The sequence below is a fragment of the Mustela erminea genome, chromosome 16 (genome assembly GCF_009829155.1).
Source record: "Mustela erminea isolate mMusErm1 chromosome 16, mMusErm1.Pri, whole genome shotgun sequence".
NCBI classification, from domain to species: Eukaryota; Metazoa; Chordata; class Mammalia; order Carnivora; family Mustelidae; genus Mustela; species Mustela erminea.
Window position 1 is genome coordinate 7,627,138 of NC_045629.1, and position 15,642 is coordinate 7,642,779.

Genomic DNA, 15,642 nt, shown 5'->3' on the forward strand with positions numbered 1-15,642 from the left:
TTGGGCTCCCTTCAGTGGAGAGCCCACTTCTCCTGCTTTCCCTGCTTGTGTTCCCTCTCTCCCTCTGTCAAATAAATAAATAAAGTCTTTTTAAAAAATGAAAAATAAAGAAAGGATGACAGAGGTAAACGATGGGCTTTGGGTGATGATATACAATCTAACAAATGTACCACAGGGCTGCAGGGTGTCCATAGCCTGTGCACAGAATGGAACTTTCTGTGTTTTCTGCTCAATTTTGCTATGAACTTATTAAACCGCTCTAAAAATATATAGTTGATTAATTTAAAAAAATGACCTCTCATCAACATTATCTGTGATCTCCCAGCTCCGTAATCTAATGCTACAAGTATCATCAGTCAGGCTACCTGGGGAAATGAAGCCCGGAGTGGAAGCCAGCAACTGAGTGCGGTGACACCAGCCAGTTTCTGCTGAGTGGTAAGAGCGGTGTATAAAGATAAAGCTCCTCCCTGGAAAGATAAGCAGAGAAAAGTCAATGGAACACATCCTCTGCTAACAGCAACATAAAAGATTTATTATTAATGATGTCCATTAAAGAAAAAAAGCAACCTGGATGTTTGATGTCAAATCAAATCAGGCAAACTAGCAGAAATACATACATACCCCACCCCACCATGCCCTGAAGGACATGATTCTCTACACTGAATACCACTCTGAGAACATAGCAACCACGGATCAGTCAAGAAACAGTTAACTATATTTAAATGCACTTACAATCGCCTTAGGAACATTCTAAACTTACACTTATTTTCTGCTCTGAAAAGTCTTAGGTATAAAATCAAACGTAGTCTTAAGTTGGTCATCTTTTCTACAGCAAAAATTCAAGATCATAAGGACTCTGTAGCAGGCACCTTCAGAGTATTTGTCTCCCCAGCTTACAATACCCTGTGCTCTGGGAAGAGCATTCCCGTTAGTATTCTAGATGCCAAGTCACTCTGACCATGCCTGTTGGTCACTGGGCCCCATGAAAATATGAGATTCTTTCTCATCCAAGATAGTCATGTTCCTTTTCTCACGATTTTGAAATTGGGATTCAGTGATTATCAGCCTGTCTCTTTGTGTGGCTGGAGCAGTAACCTTTAAATTCTAGAACTGGAAAAGCTATAGACTGCAAGAACTGGAAAAGCTACAGACTGAAAAGGTGGAGAATACCAACTGTAGATGAAAAGGCAAATGAAGCAGATGGACAGAAAAACAGGAGATGAGAAAGAAAGCCATGAGGGCTTTCCATTGTCTTAGCTATTTCCTGAGGCCCTGATTTACTCTCATCCTTTGTTTTCCTGATGTGATCCCACAGACTCATAATCTGTTCTTTCTTGCTTAAGGCAAGAGGAATTCCTTTCTGTAAATCATAATCAACAAATCTCAACTATATAGTCTCCTATGTTAGCTTTTTTTTCCGAATCAAACATTCACTTCTGTACCTACACTTATGTCACAATGTGTATTACAAAAAAGACACTATCTTGACTTCAACAAATACCAAACCAGTAACCTCTTTTTACTATACTGTATTGGCAACCTATCTTTCTACTCAATTCTAACTTCTAAAGAATTCCCTAATTCTGACATTGTCTAATTCAGGCAGTCTGAACACTAAGTTGTTGATTTAGAAGGTTTATAGATTTGAAGCTAGAGCAATGTGGGGCACCTGGGTGGCTCAGTGGGTTAAGCCTCCACCTTCAGCTCGGGTCATCATCTCAGGGTTCTGGGATCGAGCCCCGTATCAGGCTCTCTACTCAGTGGGGAGCCTGCTTCCTCCTCTCTCTGCCTGCCTCTCTGCCTACTTGTGATCTCTCTCTGTCAAATAAATAAAATAAAAAATATAAAAAAAAAAAAGAAGCTGGAGCAATCTGGGATGGGTGACAAGGTGAACATGCAATAAGCTGAAATAAAGATGTAAGGTCAATATGAGGTAAATATGCAGAAAAAGTATAGGAGGTAGGAGAAAAAGTACAGAAAGATGTCAAAAATCGCATACTTAAATCTAAAATCTGTTTTACAAGACACAGGTCATTCCTAACTTTGCTCCCTTCTACAAGAACTAGCATCTAATCATAGACAGGACACCACCAAGAGAATCTTAGCACATGAGGGGAGAGGGTGAGGCTGAGGCATCCTCTGAACCACAGAAACCAAGAGACCATGCCAAAAGGTAAGAGAAGTGGCTACATGCTGACTGCATTGCCCCTCTCCCAAGCCAGTGCAGCATCACCAGAGAGTCTTCCGAGAACCTCTTGTTTCTACAGTGGAAGAAGAGAACTCCGGGGGAACAACCAGCAACCTCCAGCATTACAAGTCACTTTGTGGGAGACCCTACTTGGATTGTGTCTCAAGGGGACTACAGGGGAGTCTATGAGTCTCAACCACTGGGAATCTCTAACAAAAAGAGGGAAGAAATTCTCTTGTTGTCTACCCTACTGTTCTATAGTAGTCTCCTCTGAAGACAGGGGAATTATACCTGTGTTTATTAAATTACAATTTTGTTTAAAGGGGGTACACAGCATCAACTTAAATACCTAACTACATGTGTGATAACTATTTTAAGAAAATACATTCCAAGTGTGAATCAATTTACTTATTAATAAATTTTCAAGACATAATCTAGAAACTGAAGGCAACTGCTGAAGAGAGAAAACTAGAAAAGCAAAAAGAATACATTCTCATAATTAACTTTATCTAGTCCATTCAAACTTAATTCAGCATTAAAGATAACAATATATTAAAAACAAAGAGAACAGTACATCAGATTCTATAACATACTAAAAAAAAGACTCCTCCATAGAAAAGGACAGAATCCAGACTCCTAGATAAATATACCAATAACACATCACCCAAACTTTACCTTACCTGAGAAAATCCTCCCAAAATAATTCTGTTAGAAGGAATGCCATTCTTCACCTCTTGCTCTATCAAAGCTTTTACTAAAAACAACATAGAATTAAATCACTAATACCTTCAAAGTTAAGCCTAAATATACCATTTTAAATAGGGTAAAATAGGTCAAAACAAGTGAAAAACTTGAAGCACTCTACTAACTAAAATACAAAATTAGAATGTATTTTCATTATAAAACTCATTTGCAGGTATTGTTTAAAACTGTTCAATTATATCTATTATAATTTATAAACAATAGTTCTTTCTCTTATCAATCAACAGCTATTCTTTTATCTATGGTCAATTCTGCTCATATAAATATATTTCTCTCTTCAATGAAACAACCTGAAAGTTACCACTTTAAAATATAAATAAAGTATATTACACAATTTGTTATTTATAGTATTTAAAAAGTTCATTCTGTTATTTTAAAAACTATAGTACTAATTTTTCCTATAGCCAATAAATGATGAAGGGAAAAAATCAAGTGAGTCTTTTGTTTCTGCAAAATACTTTGACACAAATCTTTAACTATAAAACGAGGACTCCTAGAATTTCCTTTTTTCCTTATAACCTGTCCTGTTTTTTTTTTTTTGTAACTACACCTTTTACAGATTATGTCTTCTTGTTTTCACATATGCACAAGAGTTTCTTTCTTTCTTTTTTTTTTTTTTTAAGATCTCTTATTTAAGAGTGAGCATGCAAGTAAGAGCACAAGCAGGAGTGATGTTCAGAGAGGGAGAAGCTGACACCCCGCTGAGCAGGGAGGCAGACACATGGCTCCATCTCAGGACTCTGGGATCATAACCTGAGCCAAAGGCAGATGCTTAACCACCTAGAGCAACCTAGATGCACCAAGAGTTTCATTTTTAAAGATTAAAATTTCCAACTTCCGTACTTCTTATCAAAAAATAAAAATCTGCTTTTTCTAAAACACTGAAAAAACCAAACGCCCAAATGAAAAACTATTTTCCTTTTATATAAAGAGTTTAGTACTAAGTTACAGTGAGAATGGAAAGTAATGCCCAGACTATGGCATGGAAGAATGGGCTAGAGAACAGTAAAGGGGGCTTAAGAAATAAAAGAAGTGCTGAGAAATGTGAGGTATTTATTTACAGGAGACTGCACAGCCTCAATCAGATAGAGACTACAGATGTGGGTGCCTGGGTGGCTCAGATAGTGACAGCAGATACAGAATGGGGGTGCCTGGGTGGCTCAGTCAGTTAGGTGGCAACTCTTGATTTCAGCTCAGGTTGTGGTCTCAGGGTCGTGAGATCAAGCCCTGTGTCAGGCTCCGTGCTTAGTACACAGTCTGCTTGTCCCTCTCCCTCTGCTCCTCCCTATCGCTTGTGTAAACACACACATGCTCTCTCTAAAATAAATAAATTAAACAAATAAAATCTTAACACCCACCCCCAACCACCAAAGAAAGGGAATAATGGCCGAGGTGTGAGGAGGGAAGGTTCAGGTAAGGGCCTGGGGAATGTTAGTTGTTTGCCACTGGGTGAGCTGTTGGGACTACTTCTCCCCCAAGTTTCACAAAGCTTTAGTTAACCCTCAAGGTTACATTAAGCACTGAGATAATATTGACAAACTACAAAGACAGCAGTCAGCAGTAGAGCAGTAGTGTCCCAATTTCAATCACCGTTTGCATACGGGCGAGGGCACCACTGTGCTCCTTGGACCTTAACCTGAGCACTTTTTTTCTTTGTTCAGGAGCTTACTCTTAAAGGCCTCCAACAGAGGCTCCATTCTTTCCTAGCTCTGAGTCTGAGCCTCACTTTCTCCAATAATACATCACCTTGGAAAGGAAATAAACGTCAAGTATGTCACAGGCCAACTCTATCACTAGGGTGGAACTTTTCACTCTGGAAATCACTAGGCCTACCAGTCTTCTCCACAAGGCCCTGCCCCTCCCCTATCTTCCACAAGATCTAACAACTCACTCCCAAACCCAATACTTATTTTTGTCATCAAATTATTGTTTAAAAAAATCCTAGCTCCAGGATTCTCGATTCGACCTACATTTTGATGATCCTAAAAGCCAGTGTTCTTGGATTGACCATACCAAATTGCCAGTGCATTTTGAGTGTATCTTCCCTGTTTTGAAGTTTTTAAGAGTTCTTTAGAAACATTTTAACATTTTTGAAAGGATCCTACTGGTTTTTAAGCCATTTTGCAAATTTTCAAACAAATCTAAAAACAGAAAGTGTGCAGTAACTCTCAGGTACACATCACCTCACTTCTGCAACTATCAATTCACAGCCAGGCTTGTTTCATCAATATCTGCTACGTCACCACCCGATTATTCTTAAGTCAATCCCAGTGATCCCATCTATTTGTAAAAACTTCAGCACGTTCATAAAAGGATGACTCTATACATTTTCTAAAATCAGATTTCTCCCAATTAGCTAGTGTTCTTTATGATTTCACTCTAAAAATAAATGGAATTATCACGTCCATAAGAAACATGGAATACCAACCAGAGAACACACTTTGGAGATTCTGTAAAGTAGAGCTAAGACTTATGTCATAGAAGTCTTAAATGAGATGATTTACAAGAATTACCTGGATTGTTTAACAACTAAGTATTCAATCAGTGGCATCTATTATTATTACACAGGAGAATTACCCAATATAAATTACGTTATGTATGATTATATCACTATACCCAACCTCCATACGTTATGTATGATTATATCACTATACCTTCAAGTCTCCTTAATGAAGAAAGAAAATTACTATTTTTTCTATTAGTCTATGTAAATCAAAGCAAAATTATGTATCCAACTGAGATAATAAATACAATAAGTTTGATAAAGGCCATTCTTCCCCATTTACCTCATCTTCATTTACAGTTAGGGGAGTCCATGTAGCCATCATGGCAAACAAGTTAGAGAGTGATCACAAAGGAAGGAAATAGCATCACCTCCTAAGTTCAGATAATTATATATTATTTTATCAACACCAATAAAACTACTGAACCTAGTAAAAAAAGAATGCTTTTGTCTTTGTAAAATATTTCTGTACTTACCATTTTCTGCTGCTTGTTTAATTCCAGGTTCATCCTCCTGTGACTCTGGTAAAAGCCCAGTAATATCAAACCTGGAAAATAAGGCAAAATCTTAAAAGAGCTATTTGATTCTAAAAGTATGTTTCACTAAATTCAAGATAAAAAGGGCTAACCATGAAAATGAAACTCAAAATAAAATTTCTACAGAGGCCAAAAAATTAACTTAAATGTGTGATTCTAACATTCCACTTGTTCCTTTCACCAACTAGATACAGATTTAATGTTAAAAAATCATAATGCCACATAATTTTATGGTAAGAACATCTAAGAAAATACCTAGTCTAATCTTACAGCCAAGCAAGAATCTCAACACACACTCCCCTAAAAAGTTTGCAATAAATTCCAGCCATTCCTTTCCCCTTCTACTGTATCATAAGTCAGTATGATGGAACAGAGCTACTTTACCATGTCACTCTCACATGCACTACCTTCACATGTATTGAGCAGAGGAATTATACCGAGCTCTAGCCACATTCTGCAAAACTTTTTCATCACACATAGTTGATACCTCCAACTAGAGACCCAAGGGAAGGTTTCCTCTGGCCCTTTCCATTTCTCTATAAAGTTACATCCTTTCATTAATGGTCTCTAGCCACATTATCCAGAAATTCTGTTCTGGATGGGAATTTTGCCAGAGAGGGAAGATGAAAGAACCAATGGGCACAGCAGGCAGGAACTTGTGAAAGCTGTCAAGGAATCCAGAAGAGATAAAAAGGAAGTGAAGGGGTGGGTAAGATATGGGTGGGAACAAGCAGAGAGGACAAGATGACAATAGACTGGAAGTAGCTTAGAGGAACAAAGAACTGACTCTACTTCCTGATATAAAACACACAAGGGTCGGAATGCAAGCTAGTACACCATTCTGGAAAATAGTATAGAGGTTCCTCAAAAAGTTGAAAATAGAGCTATGCTACGACCTGGCAATAGCACTACGGGGCATTTATACAAATGTAGTGATCTGAAGGGGCACCTCTACCCCAATGTTTATAGCAGCAATATCCGCAACAGCCAAACTGTGGAAAGAGCCCAGATGTCATCAACAGATAAATGGATAAAGAAAATGTGGTACAGACACACAGAGAGGAATATTATGCAGCCATCAAATTGAAATCTTGCCATTTGCAACGATGTGCATGGATCTAGAGGGTATTATGCTAAGTGAAATAAGTCAATCAGAGAAAGACAATTATCATATGATCTCACTGATATGCAGAATTTAAGAAATAAGACAGAGGATCATAAGGAGAGAGAGGAAAAAAATGAAACAAGAGGAAACCAGAGAGGGAAAAAAACCATGAGAGACTCTTAATCTTAGAAAACAAACTGAGGTTTGCTGGAGGGGAGAGAGGTCATGGAATGGGGTGGCTGGGTGATGGACACTGGAGAGAGTATGTGTTGTGGTAGGCGCTGGGTCTTGTGTAAGACTGATGAATCACAGAACTGTACCCCAAAACAAATAATACATTATATGTTAACTTAAAGAATTAAACATTTAAAAAAATTATTAAAATGACACTAAGCATCACTGATCTAGATTTTGATGAGAAAGAGCAGCTTTTACCAATCTGCTGCTCTTATTGTCCTGCTTCCATAGTAGAAATTAAAACAAGATCCCTGAGACTAAAAAATAAGTAAAAACATAGAAGGGAAAGTAAAAATATCTTGAGGGGGTGGAAGAGGAAGTGGTTTCCTTAAAAGCTTGTCAACTCTCCAGACAGGCAAGAAATTGGAAGGGAGGGGCGCCTGGGTGGCTCAATGGGTTAAGCCTCTGCCCTCGGTTCGGGTCCTATCTCAGGGTTCTGGGTTCGAGCCCCACATCAGGCTCTCTGCTCAGGCTCTCTGCTTCCCCTCTCTCTCTGCCTGCTGTTCTGTCTGCTTGTGATCTCTGTCTTTCTGTCAAATAAATAAATAAATAAATATTTAGGGGGGAAAAAAAAAAGAAATTGGAAGGGAGAGAGGCTGCTGCTTAATTAGAGTGTATGGCACATGGGATCATTCAAATGATGGGTCACTGAAATGAGTAAAGGTTTACTAAGCAGTAAGAGATATTTTCTACAGTATTTCTGTCTACCCATTTTCTACTATATTTCTACCTGTTGGTACAGCTCCTTAAGGTTACCCCTGAATCTAAAATACAAAACCTTAAGGTTAAACTTGAAGGTTTAAGGTTAAATTTAAAGTTAATTATATAACTTTGCAACCTAAAAAGATAATTAAGAATTGTTACACACAAAAGCACTTCCAGTTAAAACAAACAAAAACCACAAAAGTTAAGTACAAATAAAAAGTTCTTACTGAATAATTCTGACTTACCAAGAAGGCATAGCCATGTTCATATTCAACGTTACAGGCATAATTGGTCTATGCAGGAAAGAAAAAAAACAGCAAAATAAGAGTAATGCAACAAGGTATAAAACCTGATAAATTTCATCAATTAAGAACAGATAATTACTTGAGGTTTTCACAAAACTGTATGCTACAATTTTAACATATGAACTGTATCACTGCATCCACACCTATGTCATTTTTTCTACATATCCTGTATTCTGAAGATGGAGCAACAGCTGGAAAGGACTAAGCTTGGCAAATAAAAAACACTTCCCTTTCTCAACTCCCTTATTTAATACTTTCAAACCAAACATGACCAGGAAAACACGTAACCAAGACAGTTGGAAATGCATAAAATATGAGACTCTGGCTAAGGGTTTAAGGAAACAAGCAATGTACCGCACAGATAAAGGAGCAGCAATTCCCATATGATCAGATTACATTTTTGCTTATATTTTAAGTTTTATCTATGTACGTGGTTATTTTTTTTTTTAAAGATTTTATTTATTCATTTGACAGACAGAGACCACAAGTAGGTAGAGAAGCAGACAGAGAGAGAGGGGAAAGAAGGCTCCCCGCTGAACAGAGAGCCCGACGCAGGGCTCGATCCCAGGACCTTGGGATGATGACCTGAGCCAGAAGGCAGAGGCCTTAACCCACTGAGCCACCCAGGCGCCCCTGTATGTGGTTATTTAAGAGATCTCTAAATAAATACGGGAAATATAAGTTTTGCCTAAGCATCCACTATACAGGTTTGTGATGAAAAATCTGCTGGATAACCTGAATATAGCTAGGTACAAAAGAAAAGAAAAATACACTAGAATTACATCTCACCACTAACCTTCTAATTCATGAAACAAGTCTACCTTAGAGGTTACAAAATCTTAGGCTACCACTCTGATATTTAAGAAAACAGGGAAGGCTGATAGGTCAGCAGCTGAATTTTGCAAACAAAGGAAAGCTAAAATGCATTCCTTTCCTCTCTCTTTAAACAAACCAACAAAAAGGATTGGGTTAAATCAGAGCTTAGGATTATTGGACATAAGAGAAGAAAAACTGAAAAAGAAAGATGCACATGCAATCTAGAGCATTAGTTTAAATATCTCTTCCACTGTAAGGGTTAAGAAAAAAAAAAAAAAAACTTTGAAGACCTTTCTAATTGGAGCTCACTGTAGAATTTTCCAGGTTTTTTTGCTCCTTTTTTGTTATTTCTAAAAGTTTTGGACTAGGTCATTATTACTTTTAAAGCAGAGTTCAAATCTTGAAATGCAGTCATCCCATTAACTGAGACTGTTTCATGCAAAAGAAAAAAAAAGTGTATAAATAAAAAAAAAGAGTTCAGAGGTTTAAAAAAAAAAATTTTCTTTGAGGACATGAATTTCCCTAGACTGGGAATAGCCTTAAATAAAATCAATCCTGGGGCCAGTAACAATACAGCAGAAATACTAACATAATCAAGAATTCTGTCTTATAGGGGTGCTTGGGTGGCTCAGTGGGTTAAGCCTCTGCCTTCGGCTCAGGTCGTGATCCCAGGGTCCTGGGATCGAGCCCGGCATTGGGCTCTCTGCTCGGCGGGGAGCCTGCTTCCTCCTCTCTCTCTGTCTGCCTACTTGTGATCTATCAAATAAATAAATAAAATCTTTTTTTTTTTAAGATTTTATTTATTTATTTGACAGAGAGAGAGAGATCACAAGTGGCCAGAGAGACAGGCAGAAGGAGAGGGGGAAGCAGGCTCCCCGCTGAGCAGAGAGCCCGATGCGGGGCTCGATCCCAGGACTCTGGGATCACGACCTGAGCCGAAGGCAGAGGCTTAATCCACTGAACCCACTGAGGCTTAACCCACCCAGGTGCCCCAATAAATAAAATCTTAAAAAAAAAAAAAAAAAAGAAAAGAAAAGAATTCTGTCTTATAGATGAATCAGAATAACAGAGGACACAGTCATTCCTGCCATAGTATTTAGCTGTAGCCTACAGAGATCAGATAAAGCTTGTAGGGGCACCTGGGTGGCTCAGTGGGTTAAACCTCTGCCTTCAGCTCAGGTCATGATCTCAGGATCCTGGGACTGATCCCCTCATCAGGCTTTCTGCTCAGTGGGAGCCTACTTCCCTGCTCTCTCTGGCTGCCTCTCTGCCTACTTGTGATCTCTCTCTGTCAAATAAAATCTTTAAAAACAAAAACAAAAACTTCTGTTTCAGGATAAAAAGGGGACAAAAAGTTTTCTTACCTCATCAGGTATTTTTCCTCGTTCCATTTTCTCTTTCACATTTATCAGCTCTACTGCTACTACCACTTCTGAGGATGAATTATTAACCTATTAGCATGAATCTAATCCCATTTGCCTTCACAGCTACTGTCTCTCAGCAACCTTTTGACCTAAAACCTCGCCAATCTCAGCAATTTTCTGAGTTTGCTCAAGACATCCACAAACATTTTCAGAATTCGAAACCAAATCTATCAGACTTCAAAACCTGTGTTCTTTCCACGTACATCCCATTGCCTTTAGCTGATAAAATTTAGGAGTGTTTTCAACATAGTAAATAAAGATCTCTCACAAACCTGACAAGTAAATAAATCCCCTTCTGGGATATCCTTAGATCTCAGATGTTTGTGTATCTAAAGGAATTTTTCTAAGCCTGAGTTCGACTGACCTCCACGAAAGCATTATTTTAAATTTCCCAAAGAAAAAGAAAAAAAAATTCTATGTAGCCAAGTTACCAGTTTAGTTTTAAAAAATTTACTAATCTTTATTTTTAAACTGAATACTTAAAAGGATAAAAGCTGGTAATATTCAAATCCTTTTCTAGGAAAGTAAAGCTATCACAATTCTTCTTCTCCAGATTCTGAATCACAAATGTAAAGATTAAAATACTTACGCATGTGGGCAGATGTATTTGATATGTGAACTTCTGATACCTGCAAAGGCTTCTGCCCATCCATGCCTGGTAGAGAAATTATTTGAATGTTGCCATTAGATACGATTTTAAATCCCAATAAATTAGTAACAGAATAGTAACTTTTAAAAACTTGCAAGGATAAATGTTAACTCCTTTTAAAATCTTAGAAGTGTGGACCATCCATGGTAGCAAAATACCACAACCAACCCAGAAACAACCCAAAGGCTAATACAGCTCAAGCTTTACCTACAAGTTAAGATGATGTCTCCTGATTTCTGAAGAGCAGTGTGTTTTCTTCCATATATTTCTATAAGGCTTTATAATTTGCAAAACACAGATACGCTTATCTCTTTATAATCTCACAACAATGTGCCTAACAAAATAGGCCAGACAGATAATACAATTTATATTATATAATGTGAATGACCATATAATGACAAAAGTCGTCTCAGGAGTAAATCCGTTATCTTAAACTCTACATGCTAATAAATAAATAAATAAACTCTACATGTTTATTGCACTTCTAAAAATAACTTTCACATTCTATACTTGTGTGTATCATGTACATATACATGTTCAAAATGGAGTATTAGAAAAATCATCAGAATCCTTCAAGCCAGAAATAAGCAGTTAATCCTCTGATGTATCTTTCCAGTTCTTTCATGTTTATCACTTAAGAAACAGATAACAGATTTTACAAAAATGGGATACCATACATACAGTTTCCTGCTTGTTTACATTTGACATTATAACTGATACTTTTTACATGTTAATTTTTTTTTTAAGTTTTTTTATTTTGGGGGGAAAGGGCAGAGGGGAGAAAGAATCTTAATCTCCACAACCAGCATGGAGCCAACGTGGAGCTTGATTCCATGACCCTGAGATCATGACCTGAGCAGAAATCAAGAGTCAGCCGCTTAACTAACTGAGCCAGGTAGGATCCCCTAACATGTTACTTTTACCAAAGGATAAAGTAAAATTAACTTAAACGGTGCCTGGCTGGCTTACCTGGTAGAGGATGTGACCTCCACTGGTCATGAGTTCAAGCCCCATGTTGGTTATGGAACCTACTTAAATTTTAAAAATAATTAAAAATTTAAAAAACCCTAAAATTTAAAAACTAAAATTAAATAAATAATGTGATGCCTGGGTGGCTCAGTCAGTTAAAGCAGGGTTTGGCTCAGGTCATTATCAACCCCTGTGATGGGCTCTGTGCTCAGTGGGGAGTCTGTGTGAAGTCTCTCTCCCTCTGCCCCTTTCCCCACTCGCACACGCACACTCTCTCTCTAAAATAAACAAATCTTTCTTAGAAATTAAATAAATAAATGTTAAATTATTTTCTATTAACTATTTCTCTATTTTAATCCACCTTCCCAAAAAAGTTAAAGACATATAGAAAAATTAGTAACAAAGAAGTAATTTTAACACTTACATAACACTAGCTATGAGTCAGGCACTATTCTAGAGCTGTACATGTGTTTTGCATGTGTACATGTGTGTTTATGTGAGTTCATGTGTGTCTTTTGTATATATGTATGTAGATACATGAGATATTTATATGAAGCTTCATTATGAAAACTACCAAAATGCTGAAAGAAATTAAAGACTTATACAAATGTACATCCCATGTTCAAGGACCAAAAGACTTAATATTCTTCTTTTTAAACATTCATTTATTTATTGTAGAGAAAAAGAGTGTGCAAGTGGCAGGACGGGTAAAGGGAGAGAATCTTCAAGCAGATTCCCTGCTGAATGTGGAGCCTGACAAGGGTCTCATCTCAGGACCCTGAGATCATGACTTAAGGGAAATCAAAAGTTGGATGCTCAACTAATTAAGCCACCCAGAAGTCCAAGACTTAATATTCTTAAGGTGGCAGTACTCTCAAAATGATATACAGAGTCAATGCAATCTTTATTAGAATCACAGCTGGCTTTGCAGAAATTGACAAGCCAATTCTAAAATTCAGTTGCACATGTAAGAGACCCAGAAGACTCAAAACAATCTTAAAAAAGGGTAATGTTTAAGGACTCACACTTCCCAATTTCAAAGCTACTATAAAGCAATAGTAATAAAGACAGAGTGGTACTGAAACAAGGAAAGATCTATAAATCAACAGATTTGAAAATACAGAAATAAACCCACCATTTATGGTTAACTTATTTCTGAAAAGGGTGTCCCTGAGAAAAATCAATAAGGAAAGAATAATCTTTTCAACAAAAGTAGCTGGGATGCAACAGGATGAAGATGAACTCCTAGCTCACACTATACAAAAAAATTAACTCAAAATGTACCGAAGACTTAAATGTAAGAGATAAAACTATAAAACTCCTAGAAGAAAATATATAAAAATCTTGTGATGTTGGATTTGGCCATGGTTTCTTCTTAGACACTAAAAGCACAAACAGCGAAGAAAAAAAATTAATCATCAAAATTAAAAACTATTATGCTGGGGCGCCTGGGTGGCTCAGTAGGTTAAAGCCTCTGCCTTCGGCTCAGGTCATGATCCCAGGATCATGGGATCGAGCCCCACATGGAGCTCTCTGCTCAGCAGGGAGCCTGCTTCCCCCCCATCTCTACCTGCCTCTGCCTACTTGTGATCTCTCTCTCTCTGTCAAATAAATAAATACAATCTTAAAAAAAAAAACACCACACTATTATGCTTCAGAGGGCACTATGAAGAAAAAGATAAACTACAGAATGGAAAATTATTTGCAAACCATATTCAATAAGGATGCAGTATCCATAACACATAAACAATTATTAAAACCCACAAACAATTGGGGCACCTGGGTGGCTCTGTGGGTCAAGCCTCTGCCTTCAGCTCAGGTCATGATCTCAAGATCCCGGGATAGAGCCCCACATCACATCGTCGGGCTCTCTGCTCTGCAGGAAGCCTGCTTTCTCCTCTCTCTCTCTGCCTGCCTCTCTGCCTACTTGTGATTTCTGTCAAATAAATAAATAAAATCTTAAAAACAAACCCACAAACAAAAAGACAACCTAAAAGTAAAGAGGTGAAGGACCTGAACAGACACTTCTCCAAAGATATACAAATGGCCAACATGTACAGGAAAAGATCCTCAGCTTTATTAGTCATTATGTAAATGCAAATAAAACCACAATGAGATACCACTTCACATCCACTAGGATGGCCATAATCAAAAAGACGATAACAAGTGTTAATGAGGATGGGAAGAAAGCAGAATTTTCACATACTGCTAGTAACATGAAGTTATCATATGACCCAGCAATTTTACTCAAAGGAATATGATGAACAATAAAAAGGAATAAAATTCCTATATATATTACAACATGCATGAACTTTAAAAATATTATGTTAAGTAAAGAAAGCCAATTACAAAAGACCATATATTATATTATGATTCCATTTATATGAAATGTCCAGGATAGCTGAATCTATAAAGATAAAGTAGCTTAGTGGGCACCTGGGTGGCTCAATCTTTGGGCGTCTGCCTTGGGCTCAGGTCATGATCCCAAGGTCCTGGGATCCAGCCCTGCATCAGGCTCCCGCTTAGTGGGAAGCCTGCTTCTCCCTCTCACACACCCCTTGCTTGTGTTCCCTCTCTCGCTGTGTCTCTCTCTATCAAATAAATAAAATCTTAAAAAAAAAAAAGGAAAGAAAGTAGCTTAGTTACCTAGGGGACTTGGGGGTAAAAAAAAGAGTACAAGGTTTCCTTTTGGAGTGATAAAAATGGTTTCACTGCTTTGTGAATATATTAAAGACTGCACCTCAGAATTCAAATGGGTGAATTGTGTGGTAATCAAATTACATCCCAAACCATTATAAAAAGAATTAAAAAGGCATAAATGACCTAAATCCAGTCATGAGACATTAAATTCAATCTGAGGGTCACTCTATAGAAGGTACAGAGGTAAGGCTCCACATTTTAAAAATATGAAGGATATGAAAGGCTAATAAACTGTTTCTAAATAAAGCACAAATTACTGGAAAGGATCTTGGACCAGGAAGGAAACATAATTGGGAAAGCTGGAAAAACTTGAATGGATTCTTTGGACTGGATGGTAGTACTGGATCAATGCTGATTTCCTACTTTGGAGTGCCGTATGCTGGTCAGGTACAGTATCCTCACGCGTGGGCAACACTGGAGTAATTAGTGATGATGGAAGATCATGCTTCTATCAGGCTGATTTCAAAGACTTAAAAAAAAGACTTTGATCACCAAATAATAAGTATATACGTACACATATAACAACAGAGAAAGATATATACATATACATATAAAAACAGAGAAAGAGCTTTGAGAGCATGCACAAATGCACAATGTCATAAAAGACTAACAACTGGAGAAGCTTGGTACCAATGATACACAATGATTTCTTAGATATAAACACCAAAGGCACAAGCAACCAAAAAAAAAAAAAAAAAAAAAGATCAACCGGAACTTATCAGGATTAAAAACTGTTGTGCTCT

The 15,642-nt window shown here is 37.5% G+C and overlaps 1 protein-coding gene across 2 annotated transcripts in view; it reads right to left on the bottom strand.

Moving 5' to 3' along the window:
- LYPLA1 (lysophospholipase 1) overlaps positions 1-15,642 on the bottom strand; it is a 37,640-nt gene that overhangs the window by 4,953 nt on the left and 17,045 nt on the right. For both annotated transcript variants that reach the window (XM_032316124.1, XM_032316125.1), the window contains exons 3-7: positions 11,171-11,236; positions 8,282-8,329; positions 5,930-6,000; positions 2,869-2,942; positions 366-467 (exon numbers count right to left, since the gene is read on the bottom strand). In XM_032316124.1, the coding sequence (XP_032172015.1) occupies positions 366-467; positions 2,869-2,942; positions 5,930-6,000; positions 8,282-8,329; positions 11,171-11,236 (361 nt within the window). The remainder of the gene's footprint in view (positions 1-365; positions 468-2,868; positions 2,943-5,929; positions 6,001-8,281; positions 8,330-11,170; positions 11,237-15,642) is intronic.